General features: G+C 41.5%; 1 protein-coding gene across 2 annotated transcripts; it reads left to right on the top strand.

Annotated features, from left to right (window-relative positions):
- The first annotated feature begins 12,288 nt into the window (after positions 1-12,288).
- On the top strand, positions 12,289-14,535 carry LOC130283897 (gamma-crystallin-3-like). 2 transcript variants are annotated; one of them, XM_056533596.1, is made up of 3 exons: positions 12,289-12,297; positions 12,480-12,722; positions 14,266-14,535. In XM_056533596.1, exons 1-3 carry the CDS (start codon positions 12,289-12,291, stop codon positions 14,533-14,535), a joined length of 522 nt encoding a protein of 173 aa, XP_056389571.1. The 2 variants fall into 2 exon arrangements, with proteins under 2 accessions (XP_056389571.1, XP_056389570.1); XM_056533595.1 differs by having other exon boundaries at positions 14,260-14,535.
- Positions 14,536-18,268: the final 3,733 nt, after the last annotated feature.

Raw genomic sequence — 18,268 nt, 5'->3', positions numbered from 1 at the left:
CCTATCCAGTACCTTTTTATTGTGGGTCCCCATAGCAAGAGTCCCTAGAACGTCAGGGTTCCTATTGTCCTGTCCACCCCTAGTCACCTCTCATCCAGATAGTTATCGCACAAATAGCCTACTTAGGAAGCATGTCAATATTATGTAAAAGCTCTATAAATAGTTAATTACCTGTCCCATAGCGTAGCAGGACCTGCAGGTCACGTGGTTAGGTGAACTCTATGGTATTTCTGCTTGAGGACCTTTGGAGGTCCTTGCGACCTAGTCAATCCCATCACTCATTGTAACAGTGAATGATGGATGTTCGGACCAATCAGATTAGCCCCGCCCCCTGCCCATATAAGGGAGCGACGGCCATGTTCTCGCTCTCTTGTTTCTGTGCAAGCAAGCAAGAAGCATCTGCGCTGCTGAGATCTGTGAGTTTAGGCCTGAACCTTGCGGCGACGGACGATAACTTCTAAATTCTGAGTGTATCAATCCCCACGCACTCTGCAAGGTCACCGGACCTTATCTATCCCCTAAATCTGGACAGATCTGCAATAATTACCCTAAATTCAGGGGCTCTAATCTCTTTCAAGGTCCGCAACAATTGTCAGTCATTGAGCTACATAATGACTGTATTCCGGAGACTGTCATTGTTTATTGGATGTACCGTAAGCACTTAAGTAAAGTTACCCAAGTTCAAGTTCAAGTACATTGTGGGCCTTCAGTCATTTCATTACATGCACCTGTCGTTTCTGGGTTCTGGGAAGGGCAGCGATAGGCCGGAGAATTACCTCAGCATACTAGCCCTAAGCCTGGCGTCACAAACTATGGGGTTAACATTAACCCCTTATCTACTACAACATCCCAACTACCATACCTTGGGGGCCCCAAGGCTACCACAATGCCATCTCCAGGCTGTGCCATTCAGCCACTATATGGTCTCCTCATGCTTCAGCCACCTCCAGGCTGTGGCATTCAGCCACTATATGGTCTCCTTATGCTTTGGCCACCTCCAGGCTGTGCCATTCAGACACTATATAGTCTCCCTATGCTGCCACAAACTCCAGGCAGTCATTCAGCCATTATATGGTCTCCTCATACTGATGCCACCTCCAGGCTCTGTCATTGTGCTGCCATGTGACATGCCTGGGACAATAAAACTTAGGAGTTAAAAGTTCAATTTCAAAATCCTCAATTTCAATTTCAAAATATTAAATTTCTATTTAAAATTCTTAAATTTCAATGGTCTCCTCATACTTTGGCCAACTCCACGCTGTGCCATTCAGACACTATATGGTCTCCTCATGCTTCAGCCAACTTCGGGCTGTGTCATTTAGCCAATATATTGTTTACTGATGCTGCTGGGCCTGGGTCTGGGCCTAAACATTTTTTATGGAAGCACTAGCTACCCTAAATCTTCAATTTAAATTTAACAATTAATCTTTTAATCTTAGGGATTGTGAAGCCCTACTGTCTACTCATGCTGCTTTCAGCTCCAGGCTGTGTCATTCAGCAACTATATGGTCTTCTCATGCTTCAGCCAACTCCTGGCTGTGCCATTCATCCCCTATATGGTCTCTTCTCATGCTTCAGCCAACTCCAGGCTGTGCCATTTAGACACTATATGGTCTCCTCATGCTTCAGCCACCTACAGGCTGTGTCATTCATTCACTATATCGTCTCCATATATTGACTGTATTGTAGGAAACGTGGTTATCCTTGAGTTACTCTCACAGCATTATTGCCATTTTGATACCAGACCAGTAATAAAAGAAATAATGCCAAGGACTAGCACAAACAGGGAACTGTGGATACTGATCATCCCAGGTGGTAGATTTAGTAGGCTTTAAGTCGTTCATTCTTTGTTGTTGTTCTTCTGTTGCAGAATTAAGGTGTATCATGTTTTCCTCTTCCTCCGATGAGCTAATGTCACTCAAACACACAATACTCGTATTGTCATCTAATGAAGGATCCTTTTCTTCAGAGAACGTATGTATCATTTTATTATTTTGAATATCAGGTGGTATTCTGACAATTTCTGATTTTAACCCCTTAACCCCTTAAGGACCAGGCCAATTTCCACTGTAGGACCAGAGTGTTTTTTGCACATCTGACCACTTTCACTTTAAGCATTAATAACTCTGAGATGCTTTTACCTTTCATTCTGATGCCGAGATATTTTTTTCGTGACATATTCTACTTTATGTTAGTGGTACACTTTTGTCGATACTTGCTTCATTTCATGGTGAAAAATTCCAAAATTTGATGAAAAAATAGAACATTTTGCATTTTTCTAACTTTGAAGCTCTCTGCTTGTAAGGAAAATTAATATTCCAAATAAATTATATCTTGATTCACATATACAATATGTCTACTTTATATTTGCATCATAAAGTTGACATGTTTTTACTTTTGGAAGACATCAGAGGGCTTCAAAGTATAGCAGCAATTTTCCAATTTTTCACAAAATTTTCAAAGTGGAATTTTTCAGGGACCAATTCAGTTTTGAAGCGGATTTGAAGGGCCTTCTTATTAGAAATGCCCCACAAATGACCCGATTATAAAAACTGCACCCCTCAAAGTATTCAAAATGACATTCAGTAAGTGTGTTTACCCTTTGGGTGTTTCACAGGAATAGCAGCAAAGTGAAGGAGAAAATTCAAAATCTTACATTTTTACACTCGCATGTTCTTGTAAACCCAGTTTTTGTATTTTTACAAGGGATAAAAAAAGAAATCTTCCTAAAATTTGTAACCCAACTTCTCTCGAGTAAGGAAATATCTCATATGTGTATGTCAAGTGTTCGGCGGGCGCAGTAGAGGGCTCAGAAGGGAAGGAGCGACTGGGATTTTGGAGAGTGAGTTTTTCTGAAATGGATTTTGGGGGGCATGTTCCATTTAGGAAGCCCCTATGGTGCAAGAACAGCAAAAAAAAAACACACGGCCTACTATTTTGGAAGCTACACCCCTCAAGGAACGTAACAAGGGGTCCGCTGAGCCTTAACACCCCACAGGTGTTTGACGACTTTTCGTTAAAGTTGGATGTGTAAATGATTTTTTTTTCCACAAAAATGCAGATTTTCCACCAAATTTGACATTCTTACAAGCGGTCATAGGAGAAAATGCCTCCCGAAATTTGTAACCCCATCTCTTCTGAGTATGAAAATACCCCATGTGTGGACGTCAAGTGCACTGCGGGCGCTCTACAATGCTCAGAAGAGAAGGAGTCACATTTGGCTTTTGGAAAGCACATTTTGCTGAAATGGATTTTGGGGGGCATGTCCCATTTAGGAAGCCCCTATGGTGCCAGAACAGCAAAAAGAAAAACCACATGGCCTACTATTTTGGAAACTACACCCCTCAAGGGATGTAACAAGGGGTCCGCTGAGCCTTAACACCCCACAGGTGTTTGACGACTTTTCGTTAAAGTTGGATGTGTAAATGATTTTTTTTTTCACAAAAATGCAGATTTTCCACCAAATTTGACATTTTTACAAGGGGTAATAGGAGAAAATGCCCCCCAAAATTTGTAACCCCATCTCTTCTGAGTATGAAAATACCCCATGTGTGGGTGTCAAGTGCACTGCGGGTGCACTACAATGCTCAGAAGAGAAGGAGTCACATTTGGCTTTTGGAAAGCACATTTTGCTGAAATGGATTTTGGGGGGCATGTCCCATTTAGGAAGCCCCTATGGTGCCAGAACAGCTAAAAAAAAAAAAAATATGGTCTACTATTTCGGAAACTACATCCCTCAAGGAACATAACAAGGGGTACAGTGAGTCTTAACACCCCACAGGTGTTTGATAAATGTTCATGAAGTGGGATGTGAAAATGAAAAATTAGATTTTTTTATACTAAAATGCTGGGGTTACCCCAAATTTATCATTTTCACAAGTATTAAAAGGAGAACATGTCATTGTAAATGTGTAAATACATTTCTTTGGAGTAAGGACATACCTCAAGTCTGGGCGTAAACAGCATGCCCACCGGTCTCAAAGGAGCAGGTCACATTCAGGGGCCTTGAGCTTCTGCCTTGCGGCCTATGGAGCCAGAACAGTGTGACCCCCCCTCAAGGGGCATTACATGGGGTAAATAACTGGGGTACACTAAATAACTAAAATGGGGTACAGTGGGGCATAAAATTATAAAACAGGTTATGTTCCCAGAATGGTGACCCAGAGCATAGCCAAAACTAAAAAATATGCCCACCCCAAACCCTGTGCTCTGAATCATCATTTTGGGAATGGGACATGTGTGGCCGTCCCTAACCTGTTGCCTCAAATGCGCACCCCGCTCAGGTAGAGAGAGAGCGCTGCGCATTTGAGGCAACAAAAAAAGTCCCCGATGATAGTGACTCAGTGACCCATGACCCAAAGACAAAAATACCCCCAGAGGTCTTATCAGTTTTTTTTTAGATGAGTTTTTTTGGTCAATTTAGTGGTTTATGGGGTTAAAATGTGGAATGTGCTCTGGACTTGGTACATTGGGGTCAAATTATGGAGAATTAAAATGAAGAGGGAAAATTTAGTACTGCATGGAAGTGTGATACTCCCTGAAGCAGTTTTTAATGCAGAGGCCCGGATGATCAGGGCAAGTGTAACATTGAGTGGTGGTATCCTTCCGTATCCCCCTCTTTTTACACACTCTGCATTTTTTCTGGGATCGTCCCCTCTTTCCAGTGTGGGGGACCTCACCTGGAAAGTGTTGGCCTGGGATGATCCTGGCACCTATTACTCCAGTTCCTTGGGAAGTCTGGCCTGCTCTTTCCCGGTCGCCAAAGATCAGGACCTTTAGGACTTCTTCTTGGAACTGGAGGAATGTCCCTGTGTTGCCAGCGTACTGGGACAGTACAAAAACGTTGTACATGGCAACCTGTACCAAGTAGACCGCAACTTTTTTGTACCATACCCATGTTTTCCGCATGGCCATGTATGGCTTGAGGACTTGATCAGAAAGATCAACTCCACCCATATACCAATTGTAGTCCAGAATACAATCGGGCTTGAGGACCGGTGTTGTGGTACCTCGCACAGGGACAGATGAGCTGCCGTTACCATGAATAGTGGTCAGCATATGGACATCCCTCTTATCCTTATACCTGACCAGCAACAGGTTTTCATTGGTAAGGGCACGGGACTCACCCTTGGGCAAAGGTGTCTGCAGAAAATTTAGAGGGAGGCCTCTCTGGTTTTTCCGCACGGTCCCACAAGCAGACGTGGATCTGGCGGCAAGGGATGTGAAGAGAGGGATGCTGGTATAAAAGTTGTCCACGTACACGTGGTAACCCTTATCCAGCAATGGGTGCACAAGCTCCCAAACGATTTTCCCGCTAACACCCAGAGTGGGGGAACAATCTGGGGGTTCAATACGGGAATCTCGTCCCTCATACACTCTAAACTTGAGAGTTTACCCGGAGGTACACAAAGTTTATAGAGCTTCACGCCATACCGCGCCCGCTTCGAGGGAATATACTGGCGGAAGATGAGTCTCCTCTTAAAACTGATAAGAGACTCATCGACCGAGAGCTCCCTGAGGGGTACGTAGGCCTCCAAAAATTTGGCCCCAAAGTGATCGATGACCAGCCTCACTTTGTAAAGCCGGTCATAGGTGGGATCACCTCGGGGTGGACATGCCTCATTATCTGCATAATGGAGGCATTTCCGAATGGCCTCGAACCGCCTCCGTGCCATGACCATACTATAAAGCGGGGTCTGGTAGAAGATGTCCCCGCTCCAGTACTGCCTGACACTTGTTTTTTTGACCAGGCCCATATGCAGCAAGAGGCCCCAAAATGTCCTCATTTCTGCTGCATCAATGGCGTACCATTCATTTGGGCCTGGCCAAAACAGAATCACCATGTGATTGACAAAACTGTCACTGAAAAAAATAACTGAAATAGTCAATTTCAGTGAATCCAGAATTGTCAATCCGGATTCCGGTGTAACCAACAAACTCCGAAACCCGTGGCTGATGACTCTCTGGGGGTCTCCAGACAGGTTCACCGGAAGGGGGCTCCGGTAAACTTGTCTGGGGGGTCGGACTCCTAGTACGAGCGGCATCACCAGTCTCACTTGTGCCGGCCACTGGGCCACTATCATGGGGGGTGCGTGGCCTCGCCTGGCGGCGTCTCCGCCACCGTACAGGGGACTCATCATCAGTACTAGATGATGAGGAGGACAACAAGAACACAGGAATGTAGGATCTTCATCGTCCTCACTGACAGATTCGGAGTCGGAGGCAATAAAAGCGTATGCCTCCGCTGCCGAAAATGCCTGGCGAACCATCGCCTTTTTTCTACAGTGGTGGGGGGGTCGCGGGGGAGTTGGTGGCGGGGGTGGTGGGTGTGTGTGTGTGGGGGGGGGTGAGTATGTAGTGTGTGTGATTGGTGTAACTGTATGGGGGGGGAAAAAGCTCTGCGGCCATAAAAAAAAATGGGGGGCCAAATGCAGCGCCCTGAACCCCTAATAGGGCCCGGGTCACACTAAAAAAATTGTGGCAGGCCCTTTAGGTCCTATTAGGGGGTCAGGGGGGGCAAACAAATTTTTTACTTTTTTTTACACTTTTTATTTTACTTTACTGGTTAACCCTACCTGTCCCTGGGGCTGTACTCTCTCCCTGCTGTAAGGGGGGTCTTCCTCTGTGAGGGGCTCCGATCTTCACAGAGGGGGGGTCCCTGTCTCCTTCTTGCAGCTCTGCCCACTGAATGAACTCAGGGGACTAGCAGAGCCGCGAGAAGGGGCCGTTAACGATTGTCCGGCCAATAGCAGCGTTCCTGGGGGGGTGATGAAATTGCCACCTCCCCTTTGATACAGAGGGTGATAGGTGTATTCTACACCCCCGATCACCTTGTATCTCCGGGTCAGCGGGTCACACGTGACCCGCATCACCGGAATAGCCGAAAATCGCAAGTGGGAATTCACCTGCGATTTTCGGCTATTCTGGTGATCCGGGTCACGTGTGACCCGCTGACCCGGAGATATAAGGGGATCGGGGGTGTCTGATGACCCCCCTGGGCATTGGCGCGGGGTGCCTGCTGATCGATATCAGCAGTCACCCCGGTCCAGTCCCCACCCGGCATGCGGCAGGGACCGAAATTCCCACGAGCATACAGGTACGCCCTTGGTCCTTAAGTACCAGGGAGCAAAGACGTACCTGTACGCCCTTGGTCCTTAAGGGGTTAAGGACGCAGCCCTTTTTCCCTTATGGACTGAGCCCTGACCACCATCGCTTTACGAATTAATAACTCGAAAACGCTTTTACCGCTTTTATTTTGGTGGTACATTTTCGGCGTTACTTGCATCCTTTTTTGGACAAATATCCCAAAATGTCATGAAAATTTTGAAAATTTTTAATTTTTCTAACTTTGAAGCTCTCTACTTGTAAGGAAAATGGATATTCCCAATAAATTTTATTTTTATTCACAAATACAATATGTTCACTTTATGTTGGCATCATAAAATGGACATATTTTTGCTTTTTGAAAAAATTAGAGGGCTTCAAAGTAGAGCAGCAATTTCAAAAATTTCATGAAAATTGCAAAATCTGAAGGGACAGATGTTACAGAACTACAACTCCCAGCATTCCTGAGGAGTCTAGGCATGCCGGGAGTTGCAGTTTGGCCTTCCTAGTGGTTGCCACAGTAAAGATAACTTTACTTTCACTTTCATTCTCCCCCCCCCCCACTGTCGTTTCCCTACCTGTGCCTGTCTCCAGAGACAATCGGGGGTCCCCACGCATCTTCTCCTCCAGGTACCGGCCTCCATCTTCTCCCCACATTCCCCACAACATCCAGGGGTGGGCAGAATGGGGGGTTGCCTTGGCAACCCACTCTCCTGCGCTGCCATTGGTCAGAATCAGTTCTGACCAATGGCAGGGGATAGGAGGAGCAGCACTGCGACCTCGCTCCTAGCCCTCAGGATGATCGGGGCTGTCACTGACAGGTCCGATCATCCCTATTTTCCGGCTGATCGGGTCACCAGAGACCCGATCAGCCCGGAATAGCAGAAAATCGCATGTCTGAATTGACATGCAATTTTCTGCTATCGCCGACATGGGTCTCAGGACCCCCCTGGGCGATGAGCCGGGATGCCTTCTGAATTATTTCAGCAGACATCTCGGTCCAGTCCCCAACCGGCTAGCGGCGGGGACCGGAATTCCCACGGGCGAATGCATACGCCCCACGTCCTTAAGGACTCGGGATGCAGGGCGTATGCATACGCCCGGTGTCCTGAAGAGGTTAAAGGAATTTTGGAATCTGGGACACATGTAAAAATAAGTATTTTTAAGCATACTGTAGCACATTTTTCTGCCCCATTAGTGCATACCACATACCTACATCTGAGTAGTGTACTATTTTGTACCTGTTAATCTGTCAAGGGTCTATAAACTGTGAAAGGACAGCCAATAGTACACACCTGGTGCTGTTCTAGATAAATACTGTTTTAAGCGAAGTGAAGCGTTTTGTACCCTCATATACTCCACAAGTATGTCAGGCAGAGTAGTGAAATTTCAATTTCAAAATCCTTAATTTCAATTTCAAAATCTAAAATTTTAATTGAAAAATCATAAATTTTATTGGTCTCCTCGTGCTGCTGCCAACTCCAGGCTGTGTCATTAGGACACTATATGGTCTCCTCATGCTTCATACATCTCCAGGCTCTGTCATTCAGCTAATATATGGTTTACTGACACTGCTGGGCCTGGGTCTGGGCCTAAACATTTTTTATGGTAGCACTAGCTACCCAAAATCTTTAGTTTAAATTTCAGAATTATTTTTTTCATCTTAGGGATTGTGAAGCCATAGTGTCTACTCATGCTGCTGGCAGTTCCAGGCTATGTCATTCAGCCACTATATGGTCTCCTCATTCTGACAACACCTCCACGCTGTGTCATTCAGCCACTATATTGTCTCCTCATACTGATGCCACCTCAGGCACTGTCATTGTGCCGCATTCTAAAAGCGATGCCTGTAATCTGCATGTCATTCTGAATAACAGTATTATTTCCCTACCCCAGCACACTCCATATGCATGTTAGAACAAAGCAAAGTGTTCTTCACCCCTATTGAGGCTCTCTTTAGGCCAGAAATAGCCATTTTTCATATATTGGAATCGAACCAAATTTTTTCGATCAATTCGGCAAATGAGCTGAATTAAATTTTTCAAAAGTTCACTCATCTCTAACCACAGGCATTATAAACTATACAATTAATGTAAATCATTATTTATGATGATCATTAATACTCTAATCTGCACCTATACATATAACACTCAACATAACTTCCAAACGACTGGAAGTTTTTATTAAGTAAAACTTGGTGCATGTGTTATCTAAAAATAAAGTAGAGTAAAATAAACCCTAATCCATTCCCCTTTGTGAGAGTGGGGGGTTTTGTCTGAAGCCCAATGCAAGACTATGGCACTTCTAGTACATCTCCTGATCGCATTACTCACAGGATTTTTAAACAGGATATAAGGTCAGTATATATTGTAAGGACGTGAGAATGGGATATAAGATAGGGATATGAGGATGGGATGTGAGGTTGAAATATATGGTTGGGATATGAGGTTGGAATATGAGGATATGAGGACATGAGCCTCATTGTTGCTTTTCCTCTCCCACAAGGTTTAGCTAGTAATACTGAGCAATGGTGGGTATTCAGCTAGAATACTATAAATTTTTATCTACATATAGATTATCATGTCTGGAAAAATGCAAAATCTTATGTAGCCATGTCTTTAAACAAGGTTGCACTCCACTTTAACCCCTTACGGTCCAAGCCCATTTTGACCTTAAGGACTATGCCAATTTTATTTTAGCATTTTCATTTTTTCCTTCTCTCCTTCTAAAATCCATAACTCTTTAGATTTCCATCTACAGACCCAAATAAGGGCTTGTTTTTTGCGTGACCAATTGTACTTTATAATGAAACCTTTCATTTTACCAAAAAGTGTATGGCGAACTCATAGAATTATTTTTTTAGGGAGGAAATGTAAATGAAAACCACAATTTTGCACAATTTGGAGGGTTTCGTTTTCATACTGTACACTTTACGGTAAAAATGATACCCATAGCTAGATACTTTTCTATTTTTGTACCGCTTAAAAAAATCTCAAACTTTTTGAGGGCTTCTTTTTTGTGCTGTCATCTGTTATTTTTATCAATACCACATTTGCATACATAAAACTTTTAAATAACTTTTATAAAATGTTTTAATAAAATGTGACAAAAAAGCAGCATTTTACATTTTTTTATTTTACTTTTACGCCATTCACTGATACCAAATATATTTATAAAAAAAATAAAAATTACGCTTCTTTTGGAGGAGGGGATTTTTCACTTATTTTATTACTTTTTACTTTTACATTTTTCAACTTTTTTTTACACATTTTATGTCCCCATTATCGATAGCAATAAGTTGATTGCTTATACTGTTCAGTTCTATGCATAAGGCATATCACTGATCAATATTATTGGCTCTCTTCTGTTCTGGTCTGCTCGATCTCAGACCAGAGCAGAATACCCGAGTAGACGGCCGGAGGCAGGTGAGAGGACCTCCGGCCGCCATTACAGAGGATCCGATCCCCGAGGCAGTGTATTGATCACAGCATCTGAGGGGTTAATGGTGGACATCCCCGTGATCACGGATGTGGGCCATTACTGGCGGGTTTCTGGCTGCTGATAGCAGCCAGGACCTGCAGTATATGATGCAAACACTGCTCCGATGCTCACAGTCATATACAGGACGTAAATGTACATCCTGGTGTGCTACATACCTCCTCACCAGGTTGTACATTTATGTCTGTGGTCGTTAAGGGCTAAAGGGAACCAAGCATTATATTTTACCACATATTACACTTGGCAACATGTTACATATGATAAAATCTTCATCCTAAAGAAATTTGTAAGCTCCCCCCGCTACCCCATAGTAGTCCCCTGGGTGGAGAATAATGCTTACCTAGTATGCTACTCCAGCCATAGCGATGCTCCCTCAACGTGATTGATGGCCCGTGCCATCGCTCTGCTCCCTAAGCAGATGGAGCAGAGAAGAGACACAGGCTGTCAATCAGGTCAAGGTGGCATACTTACAGTGCAGCCAACATGACTACGTTAGTATATCTCTCTGCTCAGGGGACTACTTTCACGGAGGCTGGGAGACTTACAAACTTCATATCTTTACCAGGCCTTTCCCCTAGGGATGGTGAGGATGAAGATTTTACTATTCATAATGTGTTGACAAGGGTTATATATGGTCAAATCTAATGCTTTGTTTCCTTTAACAACTGGTGCACAAAACTAAAAGGATCTGCTGCTCATTGGCTTGATGCCAATGACCACAGACTTAATCGGTAATGTTTCAGGTCCTTTATTTGGTCCTTTCTTAAAGTGTACCTCCGATGCTTTTGAGACATCGTACAGCACTGAGAATGATTTGTTTTAAATTTAGCACCTTAAAGGCTGAACAAGTTGACGTTCTCACCATTCTCCCCCTGCAATAGGAGATGATACTTTCCACTCTGTCTCCATATCATTTATCTCTAGTGTGAGATACAGTGTAATGTGTTTCTAATGCACTGGGTCTCATGCTGGAGATGGGTGCTGTGGAGATGAAACAGGAAGTACTGTCTCCTATTGTACAGTTCTATACAGCTGGGAGGGGGGAGAACAACACCGTATTCAGGCATTTAAAATGAATGTCATGCACAATAGTATTTTTTTAATGAAATTGAACATGCTATCAGAATGTAGTCATCTGCAGGAACAGGTGTACATAAAGTAAGAATTAAAGGGCAGCAATCACTACTCTTGTAGAGCACCCTACTAGAAGCCATATTAACCTTATTATACAAACATTTCACCATTAAAATTAAAAGAGAAAAAAATAGCTTGGTTCCAGCTATGGATATTTTACTCTTTGAATTAACATTTATCATCATAGATACTTAAACAAATGTGTCATCTTTTGAGTGTTAAATGTTAATTAGTGTAATAGAAAATCCCGAACTTCTTTCATTTTCTAAAGCAACAATAGATCATACTAATGGAGTGTGCCAGTAGAGTTCTACACAGCTTTTAGGTACAATTTAAATTACAGGTGTAAGCAAAGGCACAAACACAATAGACACATAAAACAGAACAATGAAACTCTCACACAATAATGGAAATCACTTTACATTCTGCTTGCTAGGAAAACAAGTCAGCAGTACATGAAATGTATACAACAGAGGATGTATATAAAGACCGTTTTCACATTAGCTACTCACCAAAGCATTCTCTGTGTACTGAACTGTTAAGCAGTGCAAAATGGGAAAGGTCAGTAAAGACTCTATTTTCATCTTATTCTGTCATTCTTAATTTTTTTTTACTATAAATGCTGTATATAGGTATACATTTAAATATTCAAAAGAAATAAATACAATGCATTATGAAAATTATTAACCATACAGAATTTGTTTCTACAATGATAAAAAGTCACTTTCTTAATAAATTCACAGATTATCTTCTATGAAGACAGGAATTTCCAGGGTCGCTCTTATGAGTGCAACTCTGAATGTCCAGACTTGTCCTCTTACTTCAGACGTTGTAACTCTATCCGTGTAGAAAGTGGAAACTGGATCCTGTATGAACACCCCAACTACAGAGGACACCAGTATTTTCTGCATAGAGGAGAATATCCTGACTTCCAGCAATGGATGGGTTACAATGACTCTATTCGCTCTTGCCGCTTAAGCCCTCAGGTAAGCTCCTTAGTGGAGATTAGCAAATCGAATCTGTCAAACCCAGGTACGGTTGGAACTTTGCTAAAAGTGATTTGTTTTGGCCAAACCTTTTAAAATAGTGTCAGCCACATGACAGAAGGGAGAAGTAGAGATGATCCCACAACCTCATGGTAGCCCATCATGCCTTGCAAACATATCTCCCAACCAGTTATGAGGAAGTATAGAGGTGATGTCAGAGCCACTATAAAAGTCTATGGGCATAGCTTCAGCAGTCTTTTGAGAGTTAGCAATTGTTAGGAGAATATCTCTATGAGGGGAACTAAGCAGTGAACAACTTAGATGTAGGACTGCACATAAATAATAATATCACTGCAGAGAGAGGGCTGCATCTTTTTTTGTAAGTGAAAGGTAAATGTACCAGTTTTTTTTGGCAGGGCAGAAAGTATTTTGTGTCACTTTCTAGGACACCAATCCTATTGCTATTTCCTCGAATTGGGATAATTTTTTGATGGCTTTTAATAAAGCCTTTGCTTCTTCATTTTCCAAGCACACAACCTGTTGGTAATTCCAAACATGGATAATTTGTGGACCACTTGGATAAAGCCATTGCTTCTTCTGATATCCTTATTCTTAGACCTCTTAGTGTTATATAGAGCTTTTAGGGCTCCTAAAGAGTTTTATAAATATGTGCTAGTGTTATTGGGGAAGTTTAGGTTTGAACCATACATTTTTTCACAAGTTCTATGAACCTGTTGAAAAGTTTTCTCATCTCTATTTTGGCATAGGTAAATATGTTAAAGCAATTGTAACACCCCAAATTCATTATAGCACCCCAAATTCATTATTGGAACTTGAAGCACTACTATGGTTAATCAATGACCCGTATTTGAAATTACTTAAGATCATGCACCATTATTGATTTGAATCTAGTGCTGCCATTCAACATCAATACATAAATATATGCAGTACTACACCTTCTATTATTGCCTGCTCTTCTCTGACTAGCACTTTTACAATGATCTGTGTTTTCCCAAACAACCTAAGAATGGTATTATCCATAGACTGCTGTACCAGTTCTCTGAAATGCAAAAGCAAAATCATACTGATTCCCAGCATCCATTGTTTTAACATGTCATTTTTAGAGGCCTCTTCTTTTTTGACTACTGCTCCTCAGATTCCTTTATTCAACAGTGTCTATCATGTGCTTTACACTCATATATAATTCATATGGGGGGGTGCAAATATACTTCTTGTATAACATTTTTATGTAGCTTTTTCATGTTTTCCTCAATATTGTACAAAAGAGGCCCAAACCATAGTGCAACACAAACATTTTTATTGCTTGTGTCACACCTATGTGTTCTTAAATTGTAAGTGCTTGTGAGAATATTCCTTATCCATTGCTTTTGTTAAAATTCTTAATTAGTTTATAGTAAAATATCTTTAGTAGCTCTAAATTGTAAAGCACTGTGGAATATGTTGCCATTATATTCAAATAAAGATTATGATCATCGAGAAAGGTAAATAAATATCTTTTTGTTTTAATGTTTCAAAGCATCAGGGATCATTTAGGATTAGGATCTATGAAAGAGAAGACTTTAGAGGCCAAATGATGGAGTTCACTGAAGATTGTCCTCATGTGTTTGAGAGATTCCGTTACAACGACATTAATTCTGCCCATGTGCAAGATGGATATTGGATGTTCTATGAGGAGCCCAACTATAGGGGACGTCAGTATTACCTGAGACCTGGAGAGTACAGAAGATACAGCGACTGGGGAGCATCTAATCCCAAAATTGGTTCTTTTAAACGAGTTCACCACTTCCATTGACTTAAAACATGTAATTAGCATCCTAATGAAAAAATAAACTCTTATTAATTAACATCATTTTAAATCGTACTGTTATGTTGTATTTTACGCTTTTGGTTGATATTTTTCTTTTAAATTAAATATCTGCAAGATATAATTTTGCAAGAATATAATCATTAAAAGTAATCATATTTTTCTCCTATGCCTTTTCTGGATGGTGGGGGAGATTAGCTCCATAGTGCCATGCAAAGAGCAGCAAATAGCACTCAGAGACATAAACATGGAAATCAATTTTAAACAGGAGAAGTTCTGTTTAAATGTTACTTCTGTGTCCCTGTCTCTGACTGCAATTTGCCAATATTTGCCTGGCTCTGTGAAGCTAATATTCCACATATTCTGAAGGGAGGGAGATTGATGCCTGCTTCCTCCCCAATATGAGGGAGATTAGCTCCGTTGGGCCAAATAAATAGTGGCATACTGCAGTCAAAGTCAAGTTTAACAATCTGTGTCTGGTTCACACATTGATAAATCCTTCCAATGTATTTTTCCTCATTTATCCCTTTCACCCATCAACTATTTTTGTAACTCCTCATATTCTAATAGTCATGCAGAAAATTTAGGAAGGAAATTCTGTACCAATTTTCCTTCCAATCAAATTCTTGCAACCTGGAAAAGTAGCATTGGGAATCAAAGGCTTATTTACTAAAGAATTGGATTCCACCAAAAGAATAAACATGTTCAATGTAATCAATGGGATTCTCTGCTGCAAGTGGATTCTGCACAGAATTCCGCTGAGACAATAGCTCCCAGGGATTTTTGTAAAATCTTGTCAGGATTTTGATGGAATTCAGGGCAGGTTTATGTAAGGCTTTCCATTTCCTTCCTGGCCCGTCCAGGTTCTCTATGTAGACAATATCAGTAAATGTGCCAAAGATAGCTTGTTACTGAACTGTTTTGTTGTGTGGCTGTTAGGAAGCCACTTGTATAAATATGTATAGAATATTGTATAGCTAGCACTTGGACAAACATTAATTTATTTAGTATTAAGAGTGAGGACAGTATTTTTTTTTCTTTAAAAAAAAAAAAAAAAAAACAGGAGATGCCCTGTTAAATGTCACACACTTTTTGTACAAACCCCTGTTTTGTTCAATCTTTTTTTTACTTTACACCAAATAGGCAAGAAGGAGGCTCTGGCAGGGGGGTGGGCACAGATAGAGTTTCACGTAAGACCAGTGTATGAAAATCCAACAGTATGTTTTTCCTACCAACTTACATCAAATTAATGCAACAAATATTGAATACATGAAATGTTCACTTTAAGGGTAGGGTCACATGGAGTGCATCAGCAGCATATTTCACACTGTGAATTTTCTGACTGCAGTCACAAGAGGAGGCTCCTCCAGATAGCTCTGTGTGTCCACTCTCCCGCTGTAGACACAGTGCTTGCTCATAGCATATGCACAGAGGGAAATCTGTCATTATGGGTAGATACTGGGAGCCCACAGCTGGGAGCTCACTTTTGTGATTGCTATGCAGTGAAGTACGCTGCTGATGGGCTGCTGATGAACTGTGGTTCATTGCAATACCTAAAATAGACCACTCTAAAGTGTTCATTGCCGCTATTTATCTATCTATCTATCTATCTATCTATCCACAAGTAAGAAAACAGCAGCATATGTGAAAAAGAGCCTCTTTATTTCATCTAAACCATCCAAAAATGCAAAGATAAATTGATCACTCATTATATATAAAAAGTATACTGTATATATATATATATATATATATATATATATATATATATATATGTGTATATATATATATATATATATATATATATATATACACACATATATATATATATATATATATATATATATATATATATAGTGTTCAATAAAATAGTGAATATAATTTATATATGTTAGAGTAACTGGGCCAGGATTCCAGGATTGGCCAATCATATTGTATGGCATTCATGTTATACTGTTCAGTTACTAAATCAATTTCGTGTAGAGTGATTTTCAGACTCAATTCCAAGACTTACATGTGAACTATAAACCTGTTTTGATGACACTTTTTATGTTCAAAAACAGGAACACGGGAATGTGGATTGAAGTCTTCTTTCAGTTTAGAAGTATCTACAAAAATAAATGAGCAATGCATCTGAATATATACATACAAGAACATGTATTTCATCATCTTCTTAATAGTGGCTAGATATCCATTATTAATATTATTATTACTATTATTATTATTAGTTCATAGGGTTGTTAAACCATTTATAACCTATTTAGTTATCCATGCTGATATATTTTTAGCATGTAGGTATATAACCTCATATTCTGATTTTGCTCTGTGAATAGTGTCTGTAGATATAAATAAAGTTGCGCAGGCTTTCGAAAGTCCTGCCCATGTGCACTTTTGGAAAGTAAAGCTTAACTTCTTTGTCACAATTAACCAGCTTCCAGCACAGCTCAACCCCAACATTGGAAGTTCAGATTAAATTTGGGTTCAGGGGGCTTGGCTTGCCCAACTCTAGTTATAAATCTATTAGATAAGCTGTATGTTTTTCCCAGATACTAAGACACTGTTCATTAGATGATTTTCTAAGGGGATATCTAATATTGAAAGGGAATTTGTTACCTTAAGAAATCCTAATGTGTCTTGAGGATGTTCATGCTAAATGTAAAGATTTAATCCAGCTAAACATTTGTACTGGTGATTAACCTGGGAATAACCTACGTGTACGCCCTAGCTCCCTGGTACTTAAGGACGAAGGACGTACGCGTATGTCATGGAAAATGTTGGTCCCCGCCGCGCGCCGGGGACCAGACTGGGGTGACTGCTGATATCGAAAGCCGGTGAGTTGCCTAGCAACATCTGGAGGGCTACAGTCTGAGACCACTATACGGTGGTCTCTAACCTGTAGCCCTCCAGATGTTGCAAAACTATAACTCCCAGCATACCCAGACAGCTGTTTGGGCATGCTGGGAGTTGTAGTTTTGCAACCGCTGGAGTGCCACAGTTTGGAGATCACTTTGCAGTGATCTCTATACTGTAACACTCTAGATCTTGCAAGATTACAACTCCCAGCATGCCCACATAGCAGTTTGCTGTCTGGGCATGCTGGGATTTGTAGTTTTGCAACATATGGAGGACCACAGTTCGGAGATCACTGTGCAGTGGTCTCTAAACTGTAGCCCTCCATATGTTGCAAAACGCAAATCCCAGCATGCACAAACAGCAAACAGCTGTCTTGGCATGCTGGGAGTTGTAGTTGCGTACCTCCAGCTGTTGCAAAACTATATGTCCCAGCATGTCCAGACAGCAAACTGCTATGTGATCAGTACATGCTGGAGTTGTAGTTTTGCAACAGCTGGAGGCACACTGGTTGGAAAATACTGAGTTAGGTAACAGAACCTAACTGAAGGTTTTCCAACCAGTGTGCCTCCAGCTGTTGCAAAACTACAACTCCCAGCATGCACGGTCTGTCAGTACATGCTGGGAGTTGTCATTTTGAAACAGCTGGAGGTTTGCCCCCCCATGTGAATGCACAGGGTACATTCACATGGGCAGGTTTACAGTAAGTTTCCTGCTTCAATTTTGGGCTGCGGCAAATTTTTCGCCGCAGCGCAAACACCTGGCGGGATACTCACCGTAACCTGCCAGTGCGAATGTACCCCAAAAACACTACATTTCAATAACACATAATAAATGGTAAAACACTACATATACACCCCTTACACTGCCCCCC

Source organism: Hyla sarda, chromosome 8 (assembly GCF_029499605.1).
Source record: "Hyla sarda isolate aHylSar1 chromosome 8, aHylSar1.hap1, whole genome shotgun sequence".
NCBI classification, from domain to species: domain Eukaryota; kingdom Metazoa; phylum Chordata; class Amphibia; order Anura; family Hylidae; genus Hyla; species Hyla sarda.
The sequence above is the reverse complement of the archived record's forward strand: the minus strand, read 5'-3'. Positions and strand labels throughout refer to the sequence as shown.

Excerpts from the sequence above, each read along its gene's own strand:
- LOC130283897 (XM_056533595.1), top strand. Across the intron at positions 12,723-14,259 it reads CTTGCCGCTTAAGCCCTCAG|CATCAGGGATCATTTAGGAT; the intron begins GTAAGCTCCTTA and ends AATGTTTCAAAG.